Below are 24,706 nucleotides of genomic sequence, written 5' to 3' on the forward strand. Positions count from 1 at the left end.
GCGATTGGCTGGGAGGAGGGCGTTGTCGACTACGCCCCCCGACTCCCGCTGGCTCCTGCGCTTGCTCCTTGCGGGGCCCAGCTCGGACTAGCGGGGCCCGGGGCGCTCAGGGGTCAGAGGCGCTCTCCCAAAGCTGAAGTCCGAGACAAGCCGGGCAGTGAGTACGGTTGTTGTCTTGGGGCACATCATTCTTTAAAAATCCCTTCATTCTTCTGGCTCCCCTCTCCCCCTTACCCCTGTCCTCTAAGGCTCTGTTCTTTCCACCCTCCCACCATTCTCCTTTTTTACCTTCCTACTGTGACGGTATCCCTTTCTCCTCTGCCTTTATCCTTAGGTTTAGATTCTCCACCGACCTCTCACTTTCATGAAAGGTGTTTTTAACGCCTGGGGTCCATGTCGCCATTTTTCCTGGTCACCCATCCACCTAGAGGTTCTTCTGGGCAGAGATCACTTCTTGTACGATTCCAGAAGCGTGCCTTGGTTCCACTTGTTACTGTGAGGTTTTTGTTTTTGTAAGAGGTGGTGGCACTCAAAGTGACTTTCCGTATACAGGTGGAGGTAACGGTGAGAGGTGGAATAAGAAAGGTCTAAATTGGCATAAAATTGTTAAGTTACTAGCTTGTTCTATCTAGAAAGAGAGCCGTCTCTCTCAGAAGCCGGAACCGTGGATAGTGTATGTGTGTAAAGTTTTAGATCACTTGATGATTTTCTCCTAATATGTTTAATGATTTATTTATTCTGACACTTAATTTAATTTGCATGCTATTGTTGTATGTTGGCTGAACATTAGAGGTGGCTGGTTCTTGAAGTATTAATGTGGACCTACATGAAAACAGCCAACACTTGAAAGTTATTTGCTTTTACATGTTGCTTCTTTGAATGTTTGACGTCTCTCTTGATGGATCTTCTAAGAAAATTTAATTCTGTTACTATCAGCAATAGTTCTGTTCTTATCTAAAAAATGATGTCTTTTTCCATCCTGTACCAATTTGCTGTGTGATTTTCAGGGAGTCACTTAGGTGGGGCTTTTCCCAGTCATTTGTCCAGGTTTAGGAAAGCCCCATGAATATTTTGTGTGAAATAATATGATATTTCCTGTCTATAATCTAGTCTCAGACAGTTTTCAAATTACCTTTTATGTCTACCACTACCCTAGTGGTTCAGTTATAACTTAATTATTTTCTTGCTTGCCTTTGAAGCTAGAACATGTAGTATATGGCTTGCAAGAAGATGGATGACAAGGACCCTATGTATTTAATGGAATAAAATGCATAATAGCTCTTAAAAAATAGTGGGAACTGTTTTTATATTTCAATTAGACTTTATTCTATGCATTTTTACCCAGTTGAACATATGGTATTTACAATTTTTATATCCTGATTCTCTCACTTAATATTTTTTTAGCCCATCTCCTTTTTAAAGGAACTGTATAACATATTTAAAATTTTGACTTATGTATAATATACTTACATGTAAGTGCACATAAAGTAATTATACAGTATGACTAATTCCCACAAATTAAATGCGTCTATATAATCAGCATTCAGATCATGACCACCCCAGAAGCTCCTCTCTTACTCCCTTTCTGTACTAGCCATCATAAGTAACTATTCTCCTGACTTCTAATATCAAAGATTAGTTTTGCCAATTTTTAAAATACATTTTAATACCTATGCTATAATTTACTTACTCATTCTACATTTTCAATGATGTTTCTTAGTTTTATTACAACTATAGGGAACATGTATTTCATGTAGTAAGTTTCCCAGGAGTGATGTTCCTCAGTGGAATAGCGTAATCATTTCTGAGACTTCTTGTACATACTGGCAACTTGTTTTCCAAAGTAGTTAAAGCAGTTAATACTCCAACCAGTGGTTTATGTCTTTTGTTTCACAACCCCCTAACAAAAGTTGAGTATTCTTATTTTCTTTTAAGTTTTACTAAATCGATAGATAAGAAATGGTATGGAAAATAGAAATTAAGGTTCACATTACTTCTTGACCTATCCACTATAAAACAATATGGCATGATGAGTATATTAAAATTTACATCTCAAAATCTTTTAAAATGCTAAGTTCTAACGAGTAGTAATTCAGGTGAATAGATTACTGCTTTGCTGTGTGGGATTTTCATCAAGTCATTTTATTTATTTCTCTGAACCTTAATTTCTACATATGTAAAATGATGAAATTGGACTTAGTTGGACTTAGACACCTAGTGTAAGACTGGTGCTAGTTATAGGAAATATATATAGATCTGATGTCACAGCAGTATATAGATTAGCAGAGAAGACATATATACACAGATATAAAAGAGTGGGAAAAAGTATGTTTACAGTTCGTATGGAAAATAATACAATAATAAATAATAATACAAGAATAAACTTCTTGTCCTCACGACTGTAAACCTATTTTTGCCCACTCCTGTATATAGAGATGTATATATGATATATGTTTTTATATGAATATCAAATATATCTTACATAAATAAATGTATTTTATATGAACATAAAAATAGTGTTCTAATACATTGTCATATGGGAGATGACAGATGTATAAATAGGGACACAGAGTTCTTTAGATTACTGAAGAGGCCATTTAGCCGAGCTTGTGGATTCAAAGAGAGGCTGTAACTTAAATTCAAGGACTTTGAAATGGGATTGCCTAGGTTCAAATGGTGACTTTTTTGTGTCTCAGTTTCCTTGTCTATAAATGAGGTGTTGTGAAAATTAAAATTGCTACTTTATATATAAAGTTCTTAGAGTAGTGCTGGGCACATAGAAAACCCTGCATGTTTGAGATGAAGCCTTAGCTGAATTAGCCAAAGAAGAACATTGTTGGCAGGTGGAAGAGCAAGAGCAAGTCACAGAACTTTGGAATATGAAGGGGACTGCAGGTAATCCAGTATTTATTGAACACAAAAAGTACAGAGGATGGTGAGTCTGAGAAGTAAGCAGGTCATGGTGGGCTTTACGTGCCTGTTTGTCTTCCTTATCGTGCTGTTATCCAGCAGCCAAAACAATGTCTGTCATAAAGTCAGTGTTACGTGACAACTTGCAGAATGAAAAAAACTCAATTAAAAGGCTATATGCTATATCCTCTATATGATGCAGAGCCTTTGAAAAATCTTAAGAGAAGTGTGACATCAGGTTTGCATTGGTGTTAGTGTATAGAATGGCTTAGAGGGGGCTCAGATTGGGCAGTAAAACCATCTAAGAGGCTATTGAGGTGGAGGACTAGAATTATAGTAAGTCTAGAGAAGAGGGGCCAAAATTATAAATATCAGGTATAGGAAGCAGAAAAAGAGAAGAGATGAAATAATACTAATATATCCTCTTCCTTCTCTTTTCTCACCAAATGCTCCCATTTTGCCTCTCTTGTAAAGAAACGCATCCTGTGCTTTTTTCCTAGGTCAGTTTTTGTTTGTGTTGGGTGTTTTCCATGCTCCATCATGTTGAGGGCTAAGAGTCGGCTCTTTCTGCTTTCACCTCATCACCTGAAGCAACTAAAAGAGTCATCAGGCTCCAGGCTTTTATGTCAGCGACTTCTGCACCAGCAACAACCGCTTCACCCAGGATGGGCTGCCCTGGCTAAAAAGCAGCTGAAAGGCAAAAATCCAGAAGACCTAATATGGCGCACCCCAGAAGGGATTTCTGTAAAGCCCTTATATTCTAGCAGGGACACCAAGGACTTACCTGAAGAGCTTCCAGGAATGAAGCCGTTCACACGTGGACCATATCCCACCATGTACACTTTTAGGCCCTGGACCATCCGCCAGTATGCTGGCTTTAGTACCGTTGAAGAGAGCAATAAGTTCTATAAGGACAATATTAAGGGTGAGATTTTAATGTGAGATGCAGTATTTATGATCAGATATAGACTTTCTAGTCTTGGTTTTTTTTGAGGGGAAGCTGGTTAATCTTTATAAAGATAATACTTGTTTTATAATTTTGTAGTTTAGAATATAACTCTGAAAAAAACGAATGGTTTTCAACTTCCATGGTCAAAAGATAGGTGAGCCAGAACAAAACATTAAATTCTTGAAAGCAAACAACAGTTGTATGCACATTGTTTCGATGTAATTTGGTGAAGTGAAGCTGTAAGAAGACAAGAGACATTGACTTTGCCTTTGAAATCTTTTATTAAACATTATTTTAGGTCAGGAGTTAGAGGAGAAAATGGTTTAAGTGATGCCTAAAGAAAGCAATAAACAAATAATAATGTGGTGCAAACATATTCAGTGCTATCCAGCATTAATTTTTTGAAAATCTTATTTACTATTTCTTCTTTCTGATCTACAATAAAATTACATTGTTTGTATGATAAACTTGAGGATATTTGTATTGGCGCTATGGAGGACTGAACTTACATTTAGTGTAGAATATTTTAGTTTTTCACATAATTTTCCCAGAAAATTTGAATAGCCAAGACATCTTATAATGACCATATTAAATAAAAGCAAAAATAAGTGAGCACACAAATACTAAATATTGTTAACTTTATATGAACAGCCAGATCTTTACATGAATCGTAAAACTATTTCTATCAAAAATTGTTAAAAAAAAATCCTCAGATGGACATGGGATTAGTGAGATCTTTTGTTTCTTTCATTCTTATAGTGAAGTCTGAAACTTCAGTTTGTACAGTTTAGCATGTGGGAAACAACTGACTATCTTAGGAAATAAAATATCTACTTAACTTTGTCATTTATGAGCATAAAAATTTTATAAAAATATGATAAGATTAATCAACAGTAGCGATAGGCAAATCAGTTTATTTTATATGCCATACTCTTTAATCCTACATTATTTTTTTCTTTATATATTTAGCTGGTCAACAGGGATTATCAGTTGCTTTTGATCTGGCAACACATCGTGGCTATGATTCAGACAACCCTCGAGTTCGTGGTGATGTTGGAATGGCTGGAGTTGCAATTGACACTGTGGAAGATACCAACATTCTTTTTGATGGAATTCCTTTAGAAAAAATGTCAGTTTCCATGACCATGAATGGAGCAGTTATTCCAGTCCTTGCAAATTTTATAGTAACTGGAGAAGAGCAAGGTGTACCTAAAGAGAAACTTACTGGTACAATCCAAAATGATATACTAAAGGAGTTTATGGTCAGAAATACTTATATTTTTCCTCCACAACCATCCATGAAAATTATTGCTGACATCTTCCAATATACAGCAAAGGTATCCTTTGTGGTTATTATAGGCTTTGCAGTAGTTCTTTAACTGTAGGAATTTTTATAAAATACCGTAACCTAATTTGAATTTGGTAGCTGAGTCTGAGTAATAGTTGTAGTATTAAGTCTGGTATGGGTTGTTTTGTTTTGTTTTTGTGTGTGTATGTTGTTAGGGTTTTGTTTTTTGTTTTTGTCTTTAATGTATTCATTGCATGGTTTGTCAGTACCTGCAGGAATCTGGATGCTAGACATTTATTGTATTTTCTTTATTGTTAAAATTTTTGTTGTCTGATAATTGTTATAATTGAAGAGGGCTCATAATTTACACTTCTTCATTTTCCTCCAGAGCTCAGATTTGATTGTGATTAGACACTGGTTTCAGACTGATAGGGACCAAAATATAAGCTTTATTTCTGTTAAAAATTGGATTACAAGATATCACTTAAATCTGCAACCACAATGAGGTTCCTAATATTTCACCCCGAATTAGGTTCATCTTTCCCAATCAGAATGGTGGGAAAAGAAGGGTCTTGTAGTGTTCTTATATTAACGGCAGTCCCTCCACAGGAAACCCAGTTTCTTCATTTCCTCTTAATAATTCATGTATATTTGCTCCCATCATTCACACTTTGCTTCCTGATGGCAGTGCTCTTCTTCTTACCAATCTTAAAGTTAGACCATTGTTGCACAGCAAAGGGCAAATCTCTCCTCTACCATCAAGCCTTTATCTTTCTAACCTTTTATAATGCTGTTCTCTCAGAACTCTTGCAAGCATTGCATACTCTCCTCTTTTGATATTTAGCTTTTACACTTTGCAGTTTCATTTTTTTCATAGATTCCATCTGCCCATATGAAATGTATTGAATAGAAATGTACATTTCTATTACCTTTTCAATTTTAAGAATGTATGGCCAGAAAGGTGGCGTTTAGCAGCATATGACGAACACAGTACACAAATAGCAGAGCTTAAAGTAAATGGGAGGCAGTTCTCTTTCCTGTGAAAGACGTTGTGAGGTAGGCTATCAGGAACCACCACAGTCATCAGGGTTCCAGTCTCCTTTCATCTGGCTTTTCCTTTATTGTTAGTGTGCAAGCTCATGGTTAAGGAAGTAGGTGGGCCATGTGTTTTTATGTGAAGAGAGGGACCTTTGATAAAAGGTGATTCCAGAAGGAAGAAACCAAACTTCTACTTGTATATCTCAATGGCCACACCCAGCAGTGAGAGAAGATTGGAAATGTAGTCCTGGTGCATTGGCACACTGGATTTACGGTTTAGGTGTTATGGGAGAGTGGAGAATGTAGCGGTCTATGCTGTCACATACTTGGACATTTCACTTTGTAAAAGATCCTAAAGTCATCTACAGGTTCAAAATTGCTTTATATAGTCCTTTATATAAGCGATAAAAATGCCAGTTTCAAATGCTATATTAAAGTTCTTTGTAAACTGCAAACTCAATTTTTAGTTGTGGCAAATATACATAACATAAAATTTACCATCTTAGTCTTTTTAAGTGTATAGTTAGTGGCATTAAGTACATTCACGTTGTTGTGTGACCATCGCCACCATTTGTCTCCAGAACTCTTAACCTTGCAGAATTGAAACTCTGTACCTATTAAATAACAACTTCCCATTCTCTCCTCCTTCCCCACCTTCTCCCACAGCCACCATTCTACTTTCTGTTCCTATGAATTTGAAAACTTTAAGAACCTCATTTAATGGAATCATATAGTATTTGTCTTTTTATGACTGGCTTATTTCACTTAGGATCATGTCCTCAAGGTGGATCATGTTGTAGCATGTGTCAGAATAGTCTTCCTTTTTAAGGCTGAATAATATCTCAATATTCCAGTATTTTTTTTATTAAGGAAATTTTGCTACGAAACTCCTCTTGATAGAGAAGCACCTGTTTCATTGCTTATTTGTCAACTCCAGATATACTCAAGTAGTATCTCAATTCCATGTACTTTGATCTCCTTATTGTTTTTGTGATGGAACATTTAAAAAAGTTTTTGGTTAGTTATACATATTTGCAAAGTAAAATACAGATAAACCATACCATGTGTTAGAACAACTGATATTTTTTGAGTGCTTGCCGTGTACTAACATGATACTAGGTGGTTTAGATGAATCATTGTATTTACTCCTACAATTCCATGAAGAAGGTATAATTATTATCTGTATTTTATACTTTAGGAAATCCAGGAACAAAGGTTGAGAAACTTGCCTACAGTCAGTCTCATGGCTGGTCAAATGACAGCTAGAATCTGAGCCTCTCTGATTGCAGAGCCCATGTTCTTAATCACTGCATTGAATTTCTGTCCTTGAGTTGTTATTATTATTTTAAAAATATTTTATTGTTACTCTGTTACAGTTGTCCCTTTTTCCCCCTTTGCCCTCCTCTGCTCAGCCCACCCCCTGCTCCCACAGTCAATTCCCATCCTTAGTTTTTATTACTTTGTGTTTGGTTAATTCTTGGGAAGGATAATGATTTTTGGCTCTTCAGAATATGTACCCTACCTAAAATGACATTTTGGGGAATTGGAAATACTGTTTTCTTAGTGATTTTGATAGAAAGAATCAGTTTGAGGTATGCTTAGCATTAAGTATCCCAGTAAATCAAACTGAAATCTTTGGTTTTTAGCCGTTCATTTTGTCCTGTTTTGTTTCAATATATGAGGTCTGTCCATAAAGTATCCAGCCATGTAATATGAAAAATAGACATTTATTGAAGAAGATACAAGATACAAGAAATATTGTCCACAGGACAATGATGTCTCAGTCCTTTTCAAAGTAGGCACCTTAGGACTTCATACAGTTCTTCCAGTTGCCATCAACTTTCCCATTGTATTTTCCTGAAGCTCATTGACAGTCTGAAATCTCTTCTCTTTCAAATGTGACTTTAGTTTTGGGGAAAGTCAGAAGTTGCAGGTCACCAAATCTGGGCTCTCGGGGTACTGAGTCACCTGGGTGATTTGATGTTTCACCAAAACCTTTATATGAGATGTGATGCATGAGCAGGCACATTGTTGATAAAGCTGCCAATTACCAGTTGTCCACAGCTGCAGCCTTCTGAATCACCCAAGCAGTTTCCATGGATGAATGTTCAAGCTTAAAGCAAAATTTGATGCAGATTCCTTGCTGTACTCGCTCAGTCATTTTGAATGTGATGACCACACAGTGCACATGTTCCCTCAATGGCGTCTACTGTCCCCATTGACTAGTACAGTGGAATCATCATTGTTCTAACTTGGGCATTCCAGACCACTCTCCTTGGCTGCCAGGTTATGTTAGTGTTGTGCAAAGTGTTCTTGTTATATTAACAATGGCTGGACTTTTTCCAGACAGACCTTGTGTAGTACTTAGGATTGAATCATTTTCCTATTTTTTCCTGCATTGTGTACTTATTCATGTTCAATGACTTCATTCAAGTAAGATAATAATAAGTAAATAATTGAATTTATATATCTTTGGCAGATTACCCCAAAGTTATGAGGTGTTTGGACCTCTTATGAGGTCAAAGTCATTGGTTTTAAATTAAAGGTGTCTTTATTCAGTTTTTGGGATAAAGGTTACATTCTTGACCTCAGCCAGCTAATTCTGAAGTTTAAACTTTTGGTATTAAAGGTTGGTTGGTTTCCTTTTCACTGGAAAAATAGAGCGGGTACAGTCCTTGTAATGGTTGATTGGATTGGCCATTTTAATTGGAAAGTATAACAAAGTAAGCATTAAATATTTTTAGTTAGTGTTATAAACTACTTAGTATACCTGAGTCAAACATCATTTTAATTTATTTATTTATATATTTATTATTTTTTTAGTGAGAGGAGAAGGGAGGGTCGGTAGAGGAAGAGAAACATCCATTAGTTGTCTCCCAGGCACCCTGCCTGAGACTGAACCTGCAACCCAGGCATGTGCCCTGACTGGGAATTGAACCTGCAACTTTTTGGTTTGCAGGATGACGCCCCATCCAGTTCAGCCAAACTGCCAGGGCCGAACCTCATTTTTAAAAAATGTTGCTTTTTAGAAAATAGTAGAACCTTTTTATGTTTTTATTTACTGTTGTCTTTTTTTTTTTGTTATGTAGTACATGCCAAAATTTAATTCAATTTCAATTAGTGGATACCATATGCAGGAAGCAGGAGCTGATGCCATTCTGGAACTGGCCTATACTATAGCAGATGGATTGGAGTACTGTAGAACCGGACTCCAGGCTGGCCTGACAATTGATGAATTTGCCCCAAGGTGAGTAAATTAAAATCGGAGATTGCCTCAACATTAAGAAAATGCATAGGACCATATTATGATCATACAGCAAAATATACTGATAAAATGAATTTGTATATGTTAGTGTTATACTAGGTACTATTATGTTTATGTGAGAGTTAATGAGGAAATAACCCCATACTTATTGAATTTAATGTTTATAATTAAAAATTAGAATTAAATTTGACTGTACTTCTTGGTAAATAAGAGGAGTCTTGTCCACTGATAGAGAACACTAATAACGGGCACATTTTGACAGATAATATTATAATGTAAACATAATGTTTAAGACAGATTTGCTTTTGTTTTTTGCATATATTTGTTTAAAATATTTACATATTACAAAATTATATATTTACACATTGCATATTATAAAAACATTTACATATTTTTGTTTTAAAATATAGAGCTCACCTGTTACATTTTATTTTTTCATGTGTTGCACTTATAAATGTTTTGGAATGCACAGTGCTATTCAAAATATTTTTGTTTCAAACAGCTTATTAATAAAGTTGTGTGAAAAAACTTAAAATGAAGTTCATGAAGTATTTTAATTTGGAGGTCAAAATCAATCTGATGAACTGTAACTTGCTAAGCTTTGCTTTGGGTCAAGCACTAGGAATAGAGCATGAGAAAATGTGTTTCCATCCCCGGAGAGCTTATAGACTGGTGAATATTCCTTATTGCAGGGATTGTTGTGTACTTATCATGATGGCAGTTCTCAAATGTGTGGGCCAAGGACTCCTGAGAGTCACTAAGACCCTTTCCTGGGTCTTAAACGTCAAAACGGTTTTCATACGTATATTAAGACTTTGCCGTGTTCACTTGCATTCTCTCAGGAGTCTGCAGTGATATTTTTCAGAGACTACAAGATATACAATGTAACATTGAATGCAGAAGCAGATATTGTAACTCTAGCTACCTTCCTTAAGCCACACTTTAAAGAAATTTGCAAGATTGTAAAACAGTTACTCTTATTATAATGTTTTTGTTTTAGAAAACGTTTATTTTTTATAAAAGTGTTACTTATGTTAACATATTGTACATTTATTATTTCTAAGTGAATTAATATGTAAAATGAGATATCCAAATAAAAAAGTTTAGTAATTTTTAAGAGTGAAAAGGAGCCTGAGATCAAAATATTTGAGAACTGCTGTTTTAAGAACTTCCAAGTGTATAACAAGAATTTTTATTATGTTTTAGTTTCTTTACTTAGGGCTCACCTTGTTTTAGATAGGGATTCACAACCTTTGTGCCTTTAGACTCAGGCAAGTAACCTAAAGTGTATAGGATATAAAGTAAAAGGGAGTAGTGGATTGGGAACTATTGGAAAAATATATGCCTTGGCAAATACACAGCCATTCTTTAAAAAAAAAACCCTTAATTTAATTGCTATTTGTAGCAAATTTGTGCTTTCATTCCCTTTGTAGGTGATCCCTGCCTTTGGGTATTATTTAAAAAAACATAAAAAAATGAAAGAAAATTCTTTTAAGAATACAAGAGGACCCTTTTTCTAGAAAAAAGCAATTATAAAGTAAATTCTCTTTTTTTTAAAGATTTTATTTATTTATTTTTAGAGAGAGTGGAAGGGAGGGAAAAAGAGAGGGAGAGAAACATCAACGTTCTAGAGATACATTGATTGGTTACCTCTTGCATGCCCCCAACTGGGGATCTGGCCCACAACCCAGGCATGTGCCCTGACTGGGAAGTGAACCAGCTGCCTTTTGGTTTGTAGATTGGAGCTCAGTCCACTGAGCCACAGCAGCCAGGGCAGAGTAAATTAATTCTTACCTGAAGCAAATAATTATAGTTATTTCTTCTATAGGCTTAAAACTGTTCTTTTGTATATTAGGTTTAAGCTTACTGAAGTATATATGTTTGATCTGAATTTAAATTAAGTTGTTTGAAATTAAAATCTGACATTATTTTTAGTGTGTGACACAATCAGTTTTATTTTTCATTTTATATTGTTAACTACAACCAAATTCTGGACTTAACATTACTATTCTAGGTTATCTTTCTTCTGGGGAATTGGGATGAACTTCTATATGGAAATAGCAAAAATGAGAGCTGGGAGAAGACTCTGGGCTCACTTAATAGAGAAGTTCTTTCAGCCCAAAAACTCTAAATCCCTTCTTCTAAGAGCACATTGTCAGACATCAGGATGGTCACTTACTGAGCAGGTATGTATATAATTTAAAGTGTACAATTTTAACAAAGTTATATATTTTCTTGTAAGCAGCATGACATAGTCAGGAAATACACTTAAGAACCTATATGGTAATATTTGAAAATCATAATTATTCTGAAGGATAATTTATACTTTTTTTTTAGATTTTATTTATTTTTAGAGCGGGAAGGGAGGGAGAAAGGGAGAGAGAGAGAAACATCAATGTGTGGTTGCTGGGGGCCGTGGCCTGCAACCCAGGCATGTGCCCTGACTGGGAATTGAACCTGCGATGCTTTGGTTTGCAGCCCGCACTCAATCCACTGAGCTATGCCAGCCAGGGCTATACTTGTTTTTACACGTAATAAATAAAATTGTCTCCCTCTAGTGGTTAACAATATAAAATCATTTAAATCTTAATGAATGCTGTTTTTTACTTTTAAAAGGGAAAAAAATGTGATGAGAAACAAGTACAAATCATAATTTAATAACTATTGTCTTAAGTAACTTTAAGAGTTAAATTCATAACATAAAACTAATTAAATTTGATTACATGTATTTTTATTATAGTTATATGTTTAAATAAGCATGCATGCAAACAGACCATTTAAAAACTGTCATCATTTGGGTAATTTATTTTAATTTCATTCTATTAAAATTTTTATGGTGATCTTTTTTACATGCATTCTTTTTATATATTAAATTATTTTGATATTTTAAAATAGTTTATAATGTAAAAGTTAGATTTCTTTTATACATATTAAACTGAATATAACTAATATGCTCCATATTAAATATAACTTTATGTACTTATAAATGGAGAAATACAAATTTAGAGTTGAAGGGACTTTAATAATTGTTTTTTTCTTAACCTCCTCATTTTTACAGCTAAGGAAATTGAAGTTCAGAAAGGTCTGATTACTTGGCCAAATCACAGTTAAGAACATAATAAATCATGTATTGAGTGCCTGTTTTGTGTATATCTTGTGATAGATACTGCAAGTATACAAAATAATTAGGAGATAGTGAATTATAAGGTGAAAGATGTTATAATCTAAGTAGACAAAGTATATGTTTATGATACAGTTACAGAAGAGTAAGGAATACAAAAGTAAAAACAAAAATATTTAATATTTCAGGGATTATAAAAGGCAATATTTAATGCCTAAGCACAGACTAGACACTTTGATTCTAAGTCTGGATTATTTACTAACTCATGTAAATTTGTTTGATATTCTGAAACCTAATGTAGATAGTGACAGAAAAGCAGGCAATAGCCACTGCTTAATCATATCATCTTTTATAGCCCATATATATATATATAAACTTTTTTTTAAATCAAATATTTTAGGATCCTTACAATAACATTATTCGTACCACAATAGAAGCAATGGCAGCAGTCTTTGGAGGGACTCAGTCTTTACACACAAATTCGTTTGATGAAGCCTTGGGTCTGCCGACTGTGAAAAGTGCTCGAATTGCTAGAAACACACAAATCATCATTCAGGAAGAATCTGGGATTCCCAAAGTGGCTGATCCTTGGGGAGGTTCATATATGATGGAATCTCTCACGAATGATGTCTATGATGCTGCTCTGAAGGTCAGTTTCTTCTCTTTGAAACTTTGCTTTCAAGCTTTACAGGTTTGTAAAGATTTATAGATGTTTTGATTTATAAGTTAAATCACTTATAGATTTATATCAAGATTAATAAAATATTTGATGGGAAAGGGGAATTTTAGATTTGACTTTCTAGTATTTGAACTGAAACTTAATTTAAAAGTACATGTGTATTTGTATTAAAGTATTTTATTCAAAGAATTAAAAAGACACCTAGTTTTGAAAGGCTTATAACAGCAAAAAAAGCATTGGTCTTTTGTCTTCCGCTTGCTTTTTTTCTGCTTCCTTGAGTTAGTTACTGTATATCTTTTGTTATTTGACTTTATCTCTGTATTTTAGAATTACAGTAGACTCTTAACAACATGGGTTTGAACCACACAGGTCCATTCAAACATGGATTTTTAAAAATAAATATGCAGTATATATTTAAAAATAATTATACCCTCCATATTTCTGGTTTTGCATTGGTGGTTGGGACTCTGATGCAGAGGGTTGACTGTATGCATTGTTCTATGCCATCTTATATAAGGGACTTGAATATCTGAGTACTTTGGTGTCTGTGGGGAGTCCTGGAATGATGCCTGCCCCATGGATACCAAGGGATGACTATAATTAAGTTTTGGGGGAGTCGAAAGTTATACACGGATTTTTCAACTGAATGGGATTGGCATCCCTAATCCCCACATTGTTCATGGGTCAGCTGTATGTGTATATAGTGTTTAATTCCATCAGTTTTAGACATTATGTATTATTTTGCTACTCTGGTACTTTAGTATTTTAGCTGACTCATACTGTTTTTTCCCTTGTCCCACACTACCAATACAATTATATCTCCATATCAGTTTTTCCTGCAGTCCTCTAATGTTCCTATTTGTTTTAGACTGGTTTCTCCCTGGACCATTGCTGTTATTTCACTTTCCTTTGCCATCATCCTGGGCATACCTTTCATCCCTGCTGTGTTAAATCTGTTTGCTGAGTCTCGTGTCCATCTGTGTTGATCTGTCCCTTGTTATTAAATCACATCTCATAGTAAACTCTTAAAAATGGTGCATGGGAGATGAATTGTTTGAAAGTTTGGATGTTTGAAAATGTATTCTACTCTCGTACTTGATTCATGTTCTGATTATGTTCAAATTATTTTCATTTGAGAATTGGTAAGCAAATTTATAAACATTGATTATTTTTTAATTTTTTATTTTTTTTTTAGTTTTTTACTCTGGCTTCCAATATTTCCATTTGGAAATCTAATGCCATTCTCATTCAACATCTTTGTTTCTGAAAGTTTGTGTCATTGTACCTTGGTGTGTGTATAGTTCCTCCATTGTACTAGACCTTTGGTGAGCCTTTTTCATCTTGCCCTCTTTTTCATGTTCTTTTAGCTCTGGGAGATTGCCTTGTATTATTTTATTTTTTTGATTATTTTCTCCCTGCCATATTTCTGTAATTTCTCTTTCTAGAACTCCTAATCAACAGGTAAAGACCCTTTTAGGTGATAATCTGATGTTCTTATTTGTTCTATAATCCATGTTTAAATTTTGTTCTGTTTTCTTGGAGAGTTGTCCACTTTACCTTTCTACTTAAATGATTTCCAAGAGCTTATTTTTATTTTCTAATTTTACTTTTTGTCCCTCATAGTATTTTGTTCCATTAATGCAGAATCTCCCTTTTTTTGGTTTTCTTTGATGTCCTGTATTGTGTTTCCTTTGTGTGCCTTTTGTCTTTAGTCTTATTATTGAGAGTGCAGGTTTTTATTTTAGTTATCTTACCCTAGCCTCTCTGTGTCCTTGATGTTTGATAGTGCATTGTATCTCTAGTTCATTTTCTGCACTCAAACTGCTTCTCCTGACAGAATGGGAGCAGATAGTTGCAAATTGTCCAGTAGTCCCCCATTTTTTAGCTTGTCTTACATTTGGATTCTGTTGAATCCATTACAAATTCCTCTTTCTTGACTTCTTCAGAAGAAAGCATGTTTGACCTTGCTCCTTTCTGCTAAGTCCTGTGCTGACTGTTCCACCACCCATTTTCCATCATTGCATTTATGTATGAGGCTGTGATGGAAGGTAGGTGGTTCCTGGTGTCAGTGAGGATGAAGTTATGTCATTACTCTGCTGCTCAAACCAAAAGTAAAATTGCATTTTAAAGAGTCTATATTTAAATAACTATGAAAACTTTATGTAATTAAAAATAAAGATTAAAGAACTTATGTTGTTTTAGTTCTTCCAAGACCTGAGTGAGAACTTTTATTTTTCCAGAATATACTTGTTAGTTTTTCTATTGATTTCTAAGCAACTTTAAACACAGTGTTTCTTTTTTTTTAATTGAGATATATTTGACATATAACATTGTTTAAGTTTTAGGTGTACAACACAATGATTCGATATATGTATATATTGTGAAGTGATTACCAGAGAAGTTTAATGTACATCATTACACAGGGTTACATATTTTTTTTATGTGAGATCTTTTAAGATCTATTCTCTCAGCAATTTTCAAATATAAATACACAGCATTATTAACTCTGAAGAATTTCTGATTCATGCTCTTGATGTTACCTTAATTCTTTTTTTATGAATCATTAAATTTATCACTAAAATAATTTTTAAAGAGATTTTATTTATTTACTTTTAGAGAGAGGGGGGAGGGAGAGTTAGAGAAACATCAATGTGTGGTTCCATCTTGTGTGCCTCCCACTGGGGACCTGGCCCACAACCCAGGCATGTGCCCTGACTGGGAATCAAACCAGCGACCTTCTGGTTCGTAAGCTGGCACTCAGTCCACTGAGCCACACCAGCCAGGGCTTACTAAAATAATTTAATATTAGTAATTATATAACATAAATTTGAATAGTTTATAAAAATATTTTTATATTCTCTTTTCACTTTATTAATCTGTTTTTCTTGTTAGCTCATTAATGAAATTGAAGAAATGGGTGGAATGGCCAAAGCTGTGGCGGAGGGAATACCTAAACTTCGAATTGAAGAATGTGCTGCCCGAAGACAAGCTAGAATAGATTCTGGTAAGAGAAAGTAGAAAAGTTCATATGCGAAATCCAGTATGTAAAGAGAAATACTAATTTCTCTTTGAAAATAACATATATAGTTAATAAAACAAAAGGAATAGAAAAATGAAAACTTGGGTATAGTATTCCTCATCTAAATCCATCTATCCATCTATCTGTCTATCTCAGTGTTAGTATTTTTGCATGCATGGATGCACATGGATAAGCACATGGACAAAGTATACAGAGTGTGACTGGAGGTATGCCTGTTGTGTGCATGTACATGTGTGTGGGTGGGTATCTCCAGCATTTGGGAGGCGACGTGATTATTGGTCATCGTCCTGTGCATCGGAGCTTTCATTCACTCAGTCATTCATTCAGTCATTCACAGTCAGTCAGCACTTTTTTAGTCTTAAGTATTTGTGATACTGTGCTGTTTCTGGGCATAAAACTGTAAATAGGACAGGCATGGTCTGCACCCATAGAGTTTACATTTTATTAAGAGAGAGAGAAAATTAACAAGTAAATAAAAAATAATTATAGATTGTGATGAGTTCAACGAAGGAAATAAGGGATATAACCTTGGGTAGGGGTGGCAGGATATCTTTTGACAGACTAATAATCTGGGAGTTTGAGGCAAAATATATTCTTCTTTTTTTACAAGATTTTATATATTTATTTTTAGAGAGAGGGGGAAGGAACCTCTAGAGAGAGAGGGAGAGAAACATCAATGTGTGAGAAATACCTCAATTGGTTGCTTCTTGCAAGCCCCCAACTGGGGACTTGGCCCACAGCCCAGGCATGTGCCCTGCCTCAGAACTGAACTGGTGACCTTTGGGTTTGCAAGCTGGCACTCAGTCCACTGAGCCACACCACCAGGATGAAAATATATTCTTTATCATGTTAAAGAAGTGTCTTCTTAATTCTAGGTTATTATTTATTGATTAAAAATATATTTTGTTTTAATGCAATTAGCCATAAGAGAATTCAAGAAAATATTAGAAAACCTATTGCGTGTTAATTCTCTACCTTATAAATTTTAAATAGTAGCTACTATCACTGCTTTGATTTTGTAAAAGTGTTAGAAGAGGGTTTATCAGAAACTCGGGAAAGCATATCACTTGGGAGAATAATAGAAACTGTCCTTTACAGAGTTTCTGACATATACCTGTTCTTTCTCCTCCCACTTGCATCCTGTATTGGGATTTGCTGATCTGTATTAAAGTTTCATTATGAGTTATGAAGACTACTTAAAAATATTAAACTGCTAAGGGGCCCTGGCTGGGTAGCTTGGTTGGTTAGAGTACCATCTCCATACACCAAGGTTGTGGGTTTGATTCCTGTTCAGGACACATGCAAGAATCAACCAGTGAATGAATAAATAAGTGAAGCAACAAATCAATGTCTCTCTCTCCCCCTCCCTCCTTCCCTCCCTTTCTCTCTAAAATCAATTTAAAAAAATTAAAAAATATGCCCTGGCTGGTGTAGCTCAGTGGATTGAGCACGGGCTGTGAACCAAAGCATCGCAGGTTCGATGCTTTTCCCAGTCAGGGCACATGCCTGGGTTGCAGGCCACAGCCCCCAGCAACTGCACATTGATGTTTCTCTCTCTTTCTCCCTCCCTTCCCTCTCTAAAATAAATAAATAAAATCTTTTAAAAAATTAAAAAATATTAAACTTATATAGGAAATACGTGATGATCAGATTATTACTGTGAGGCATGCATTTGTGAGTAGAATCTACAAATTATTTTCCTCTGGGAAATTAACAGGTTCTGAAGTAATTGTTGGAGTAAATAAGTACCAGCTGGAGAAAGAAGAACCTGTGGATGTTTTGGCAATTGATAATACTTCAGTGCGTAACAAGCAGATTGAAAAACTTAAGAAGGTAATAATAGCTATCATGTTTTGAGTGCTTTCAGTGTTCTGGACACTGGCTAAGCCCTTACATTGTCCTGTTTAAGCCTTGCAACAACCTCATGAGGTGGGTATTATTTCCCAACAGTTTAAAGGTAAGGGAAACTGAAGATAAGGGAGGTTGAGAAACTTGGATAAATAACTGAACAGGCAGGATTCAAATCTAAGTCTGTTGACACCAAAAATTCATGTTTTAAATCATGATATCTGCCTCTGAGAAACTTATATGTTAGTATTAAAAATCACACCATAGTAATACCTCTTATCATTTACAGATTAGAACTAGGGCACAGATCATTATGTAACTCACTCTAAGTTAAAAACAAAGTAAAGTTCACAGTCAGTGTTTGTACCTCACTGTAATTTGTTTCCACTGGACCATGGTTCCTGATACTATTCCGAATCATTTACTCTGTCTTTTTTAAAAAATTAAAATGTATTTAGTAGTGCTTTTTAGTAAGCTACTGTTTATAAGGAACTATATTTATTTTAATTGAAACTAAAGCACTTTCTATCCTTTTATTCCTACTTTCTCACTGAGATGATCCAAAGTATATGCAATAGTAAACTAGATAAAACATATTAATATTAATTAATTAATATTATTAATTAATATTAATTAATATTAATATTAATTTTTACTGTTGTAACCTATATATTTCTGTTGTATAGAAATACATACCTTGGTCTCTTAATCTCTGGCTGTTGTAATTACTGCTGTTTCTAAGGCAGGTGCTTGAAATTCCTTAATGACTTTTCTCTGTTCACTTACCCTGTGATTGTTTAGTATAAAACTTTTTCTACCTCTCAGTTCATACGTCCTTTAAGAATCTATCAGATTTTGTTCAGTTAAATTGAATGTATAACTACCATCTTTTTTTTTTTAATTTTAAGAGGGAATGGTAGGTGTTTAATGGTATTTCCTCTTTCACCTTTCATCAGAAGATAATGACTTCTTTCTTACATTGTCATTTTTAAAAGACCCTTTTAGGATGTAGCATTTTATTTCCACCAATTACAAAAGTCTCAATACTTATTACATTGGGGAAACCCTTTTTCTCTTCTGTTATACCTGAGGCTTTTACTGACTCTATACCCTCAAGCTTGAGGGGTTCCATTTACAATAAATGATAGATCTTATTTTGGGCAAGAAAGAGAAATTTAATAATGGAGTTTGTTTTTTCCTTACCTTTAACATAAATTTTCTGGCACCTCTGCTTATAGAGACTAAATAATTTTAGCGACATACTGAGTAGTATAATGTTTTAGACTCTTACAGGTGATGAAAACCTGTGAAAAATAGGATTTTAGGTAACTTTGATTAGACAGGTGTTGACAGAGCATAGTGTATGTAGGACCTGAAGAAAAAAGTTTTTGACCATGCTTTTCATTGTCGTTCTTTATCACAGTATTTCTCATGGTCTCTCTCTCTCTTTGTCTGGCTGGGATTATTTTTAAATATGAAAAAAGAAAAACCCAATGTATATACATATTATTACTGATATATTGTTAATTAGCTCAGGGAAACAAAATGTAAGTAAACGATTCTTTAAGTTGTAAGCTGTTCTTTTTTTCTTCTTTGTCACTATTAACCTTTAGTGCCTTTGAAATTCCTCATGTAAAAGAGCCACTTGTTTTCAGTATCTTGATAAATTAGAAAAGCCTAAATAGCTTGTACTACTTGGAAGGGTCAGCACTGTTATTTGTTATTTCCGTGCTTGTTTCTGATTTGTCAGGGTTATACAGAATTTGGTATTATTTTTGGAAGTCCTTAAATGTTTGTTGAGTGAGTAAATAAATAAAAGGAATATCAGTCCTAGGATACATACTATTCTCTTTATTATTTTTCTTTGGCTTTTGAGGTTAGGATTATGAAACAATTTCTGTATGATGTATATCAGGGTCTGATTTTCTGATCTATTCATGTAAATCCTCCCTTTCCTTGACCTTTTTGATAAGGTCAAATGTAGCAGGGATCCTGCTTTGGCTGAACGGTGTCTTGCTGCACTGACTGAATGTGCTGCCAGTGGAGATGGGAATATCCTGGCTCTTGCAGTGGATGCAGCTCGTGCAAGGTGATGATAATAACTTTGGAGATTTCTAAACAGTAAAAGTTGACTAGTTAGCTTTTCAGAGTGCACTAAAACAAAAGGTTGAACCCATAAACCATGTGAACCTAAAAGAAAATGTTGGAGACCAAAATAAAGTTAATTGTTATTTTTCTTAAACATTTGTGCATTTAAAACATTCATATGTTTTGAATGGAGAGTATTAATACTTGTGTATTTCCCTGTGATTCAGGACATTTGACACTATTGTAATGAATCCATATCACTGATTTGCAAGTTGAAGTTTGATGTACTTTCATGTATATGGAGACATTAATATGTTGGACAATAAGAACTTGCCCTGGGTCCAGAGGTAGACAATGTGTCTGTCTTCCAAGGCTATTCGCTACAGAGACACCATTGAAAAGGTGGTCCAGAGTCAAGGGCAGTCAGGGCTTTGCCTCACAGGACATGGAGAAAAGCGAATGACTCACAGAAGCTCTTCTCCCAATATGTGATAATGTCACCAAATAAATTATTCTTGCTTTTATTATTATTGTGTAAGATAATGAACTTTTTAAAGACATGTTTTAAGTACTTAAGGGATAGAGTAAATAATATGTGGGTTGGGTTTTTGTTTTTCTCAGTTTTAATTTCTTAAGAGAAGATGATTTCTCTGCTTAAAATCCCTCCAGTGGACTACCATTACTTTTAAATTATTACTTAATCTTCCCATGGCCTGCAAGGTCATGCTGGATGTGACTCTTGCCTGCCTCTATGACCTTGTCTTATCCTACTTCCTTCCCTGTGCTGTGTCTTCAATGTCTTTCTATTTTTAGAATACCAAACATGTTTTTCTGCTTCTTAGAACCTAGGCATGTAGTGTTTCGTTTTTCAAATACTCTTCCCCTGTGTTCTCTCTTTCTCATCATTTAGGGCCTAGTTCAAAAATCATATCTTCATATTTTCAGTACCCTTAAAATTGCTTTCCCAGCCAACCCATTCCATTTTGCCTATTTTAGTGTCTTTGTAGTACTTGTTACCACATGAAATTATTATATTATTCATTTACCTAGTGTACTATCTGTATCTTCTGACTAGATGTTAAGCTCTATAAGAACAGAAGAGGTACTTTCATTTATTTTTTTCAGTCTTACATATCAATCTGTTTCTAGCACTTAGCAGTGGTTGGCCTGAATTAGGTACTCAGGACATGTAGAATGAATTCATAAACAAATGGATGGTATATGCTAAAAGATAGACTTTTTATTAAAAAACATCAAGGTATATCTTACTCTTTGCACATTTATATTGCTGTGGTGAGTTACTCAGTAACCTTTAGATGCCTATCTATCTATAGTTTTTAGTCCAGTCATTTTTTATTTTTTGTTGACAAATGTTGAAAAAGAATTTACTATATGTAAAGGCATCCAAAATCATTTTTTTATGAGTAGTCTGAAGAAAGATACTTTCATGATGCAGCAAAAAAATTCTTTAGATTTTTTTTCCTTTTTTTAAAAAATTCTTTAGATTTTTGACACCCTGTTTTTTACTTAGGTAATAAAACATGTCTCATTATGTTGAATATTGAGGTAACTAAATATTTTTACTTCCCAATGATGTTTTAGATGTACAGTTGGAGAAATTACGGATGCCATGAAGAAAGTATTTGGTGAACATAAAGCTAATGATCGTATGGTGAGCGGAGCCTATCGCCAGGAATTTGGGGAAAGTAAAGAGATATCATTTGCTATCAAGAGGTAATATGTGAGATTTCTTAAAGCAGCATATCACCTTTTCAGTTAACACAATCCCCAAGAATCTATTGTGGGTTTAATTTTTTCACATACCCCTTGGAAAATATTTAATTTGGCTTTCCTGTTAGTCTGTAGTTTTATTAAAATAATATTTTTAACTTTCACTATAGTCCTCTTTAGTATTTTCTCATTTCAAACAGATGTTTAACTGACATTGATATTGCTTTATATCCTCCAGGTACTTAAATTTCATTCTTTATTTTCATATTAAGTTTATTTCCATTGCTTAATTGCTCAAAATATGTAAAATCATAATTTTCCTATTTGAAAGTAATTATTTGGTTGCCATCTATATACATTAATTGAAACCAGCCTTCATGGAACTGGCAGTAATGACACAAACATGATTTGGAAAAATACATTAATATAAATTGATCATGCATCACAAGTATAAGAGGTAGTTTCCTGATGATTGGTTTTCTCAAACTTTGTAATAAACTTCCCCGTAAAATGTTTATATGACTACTTATATATGAGATAAATACCAAAACAGCCAAGGTGAAAGTCATCAAAATGGAGTATTTTTTCTTTTGTCAGAAATAAATATAGTGCTTTTTCATGTGGACTGTCAATTTACTTATTTAAGTAAGTATTTTGATTAATGTCATTATTAGATCCCACATTGAAGTCCACTTGAAGGAGTTCATACATGTAGAGGGAGGTATATGGACAGGTCAAAACAGCTAGTGAGTCACATCTAGGTATAAATGACTCTGAAAGCTATTTTTAGTTTATATTTAAGTATCTCCATGTACTTTGGAGACTGGCTTAAAACTGAAAAGTAGTCATTTTCTCATCTTGCTGCACTGTGATGCTCTCAGTGTTACGGCTGCACAGGCTGTGCCATCTTTCTAACCTTCTTCCAAGGGGGAGATGGTAAACATTCAGGCTTTCATGGAGTTTTCAGTGTAAAATGGAGGTATTAACAAAATCTGAGTAAACAAATTAGGTGTTTTTAAATAAGCTTGAAAGATTAGCGTGAATAAGTTATAGTTTTTATATCCTATCTTTGGACAATTAATATATAACTGTTGTATTTTAAAATATTGCTTAGGGTTCATAAATTCATGGAACGTGAAGGTCGTAGACCTCGTCTTCTTGTGGCAAAAATGGGGCAGGATGGACATGACAGAGGAGCAAAAGTTATAGCTACAGGATTTGCTGATCTTGGTTTTGATGTGGACATTGGTCCTCTTTTTCAGGTACTTAAAATTGTTGGGGGGAATTTCAAAAAGTGTGTCATAAATCACATTTAGAAAAAATCAAAAACATAATAGAGCATGGTGATGTTTTAAAGTTGTAAAAGAAGAATTTGAGTTCAGAAAATTTCCTAATTTCTTTTTGAATGCATATAATGTAATAATTAGGACAGAAATAAGAATAAATTATAACTCATTCTAATGTACTGGTTAATCAGACTTTGTAAAAATCATTGTCAGTTCCAAACTATAACTTTTATTAAGCTTCTGAAACTGTGAAGATTACTTTCAAATATCTCATTGCACTGCTTATTAAGGTGTGACTAATATTTTGTGGGAAAGATAGCCCACATTGGATTGGTAGAAAGTGTTCTGAAAGGGAAATCAAGGATAAGAGTGAAATTGATTCATAATTAGATTTTCTCTTTTTTTACTCTCCAGCAGTATTTTACTTGATCACAGAATATTAGATCTAGCAGGAAAATAATTTCTTGGAAGTAAACAAAGCTGAAATTCTTTGTAGAATGATGAGGATGAATTGTGCACTCAAAAAAAATCTTTGGTTGAAGGGTAAATTGTAATAACTTTTATATTAAAAGCTTTATCTACCACATGTTTATCGATCATCTGTCAGGTGCTAGGTTCTGAGTTCTATAAGCTACAATTTTTTTTTTTGTCTTCAGGAAGATTACAGGCTTGTAACAGACTCACCAACAATCACAGCATAGTAATAATTACTGTACTAAAGTTAGGGCAAGGAACTTGTCCAAGAATCTCAGGACCTTATGTTTGAATTGTGCCTGTCAGAAGCCTGGAGAACAAACCAGGGAAGGGCATGCTAAGAAGAAGGGTTGGCTTGAGCAGAGGTGCAGAGTGTGATGCCTTCAGGTAACTGCAAGAGGTTCAGTCAAAGTAGAATACAGTGCTTTGGATGGTGTGTAGATGATGATGAATGCCCTTGTATGCCATTCTAAGTAGTTTGAACTTTATCCCAAATGTGTTTGGGTAGAGTGTCACAATCAGCTGTATACTTGAGAAAGCTGACTTGTAGTAAAATCACTTCCTGACATGGATTGAGAGGAGCTGTGACTAGATTCAAGGAGTCCAGTGAGATGGTCAGTAATCTGAGTGAGGGACAGTACAGGCCTTAACCAAGGCAGTATCAGCATCTTCACACAAACAAAAAGTCAGCTAGGATTTTGAAGAAAATTTAATGAAGGGTCTATTTACAGACAGGCAGGCAGACAGGCTTAAGAGAACCAGCTGAAGACCATTCACATGAAGATGACTGTGTAAGTTGGATATACACGCCTGGAGCATAGCAGAGAGGCCTCAGTGATAGACAAGATTTTAAGATTTATCACTGTATAAATGTTATTTAAAACCGTGAACATGGATGTAATTTTCCATACAGATTATATAAAACAATATGAGAAAACTTGAACATTAAAGAAGAGAAGGTAGCAGCAAAGGAGTGAAAGGAAATGAGA

At 34.5% G+C, this 24,706-nt stretch overlaps 1 protein-coding gene across 1 annotated transcript in view; it reads left to right on the plus strand.

The window, feature by feature from the left end:
• Positions 1–15: 15 nt before the first annotated feature.
• Positions 16–24,706, plus strand: part of MMUT (methylmalonyl-CoA mutase) — a 33,525-nt gene continuing 8,834 nt past the window's right edge. The window contains exons 1-11 of the mRNA XM_045843417.1: positions 16–157; positions 3,411–3,835; positions 4,829–5,196; positions 9,275–9,432; positions 11,465–11,636; positions 12,972–13,220; positions 16,143–16,254; positions 18,008–18,123; positions 20,112–20,227; positions 21,829–21,960; positions 23,072–23,219. Coding sequence (XP_045699373.1) covers positions 3,451–3,835; positions 4,829–5,196; positions 9,275–9,432; positions 11,465–11,636; positions 12,972–13,220; positions 16,143–16,254; positions 18,008–18,123; positions 20,112–20,227; positions 21,829–21,960; positions 23,072–23,219 — 1,956 coding nt within the window. The 5' untranslated portion in view covers positions 16–157; positions 3,411–3,450. The remainder of the gene's footprint in view (positions 158–3,410; positions 3,836–4,828; positions 5,197–9,274; positions 9,433–11,464; positions 11,637–12,971; positions 13,221–16,142; positions 16,255–18,007; positions 18,124–20,111; positions 20,228–21,828; positions 21,961–23,071; positions 23,220–24,706) is intronic.

This window comes from Phyllostomus hastatus, unplaced genomic scaffold, assembly GCF_019186645.2.
Source record: "Phyllostomus hastatus isolate PE091 unplaced genomic scaffold, TTU_PhHast_1.1 phas_contig_40, whole genome shotgun sequence".
Classification (NCBI taxonomy): Eukaryota; Metazoa; Chordata; class Mammalia; order Chiroptera; family Phyllostomidae; genus Phyllostomus; species Phyllostomus hastatus.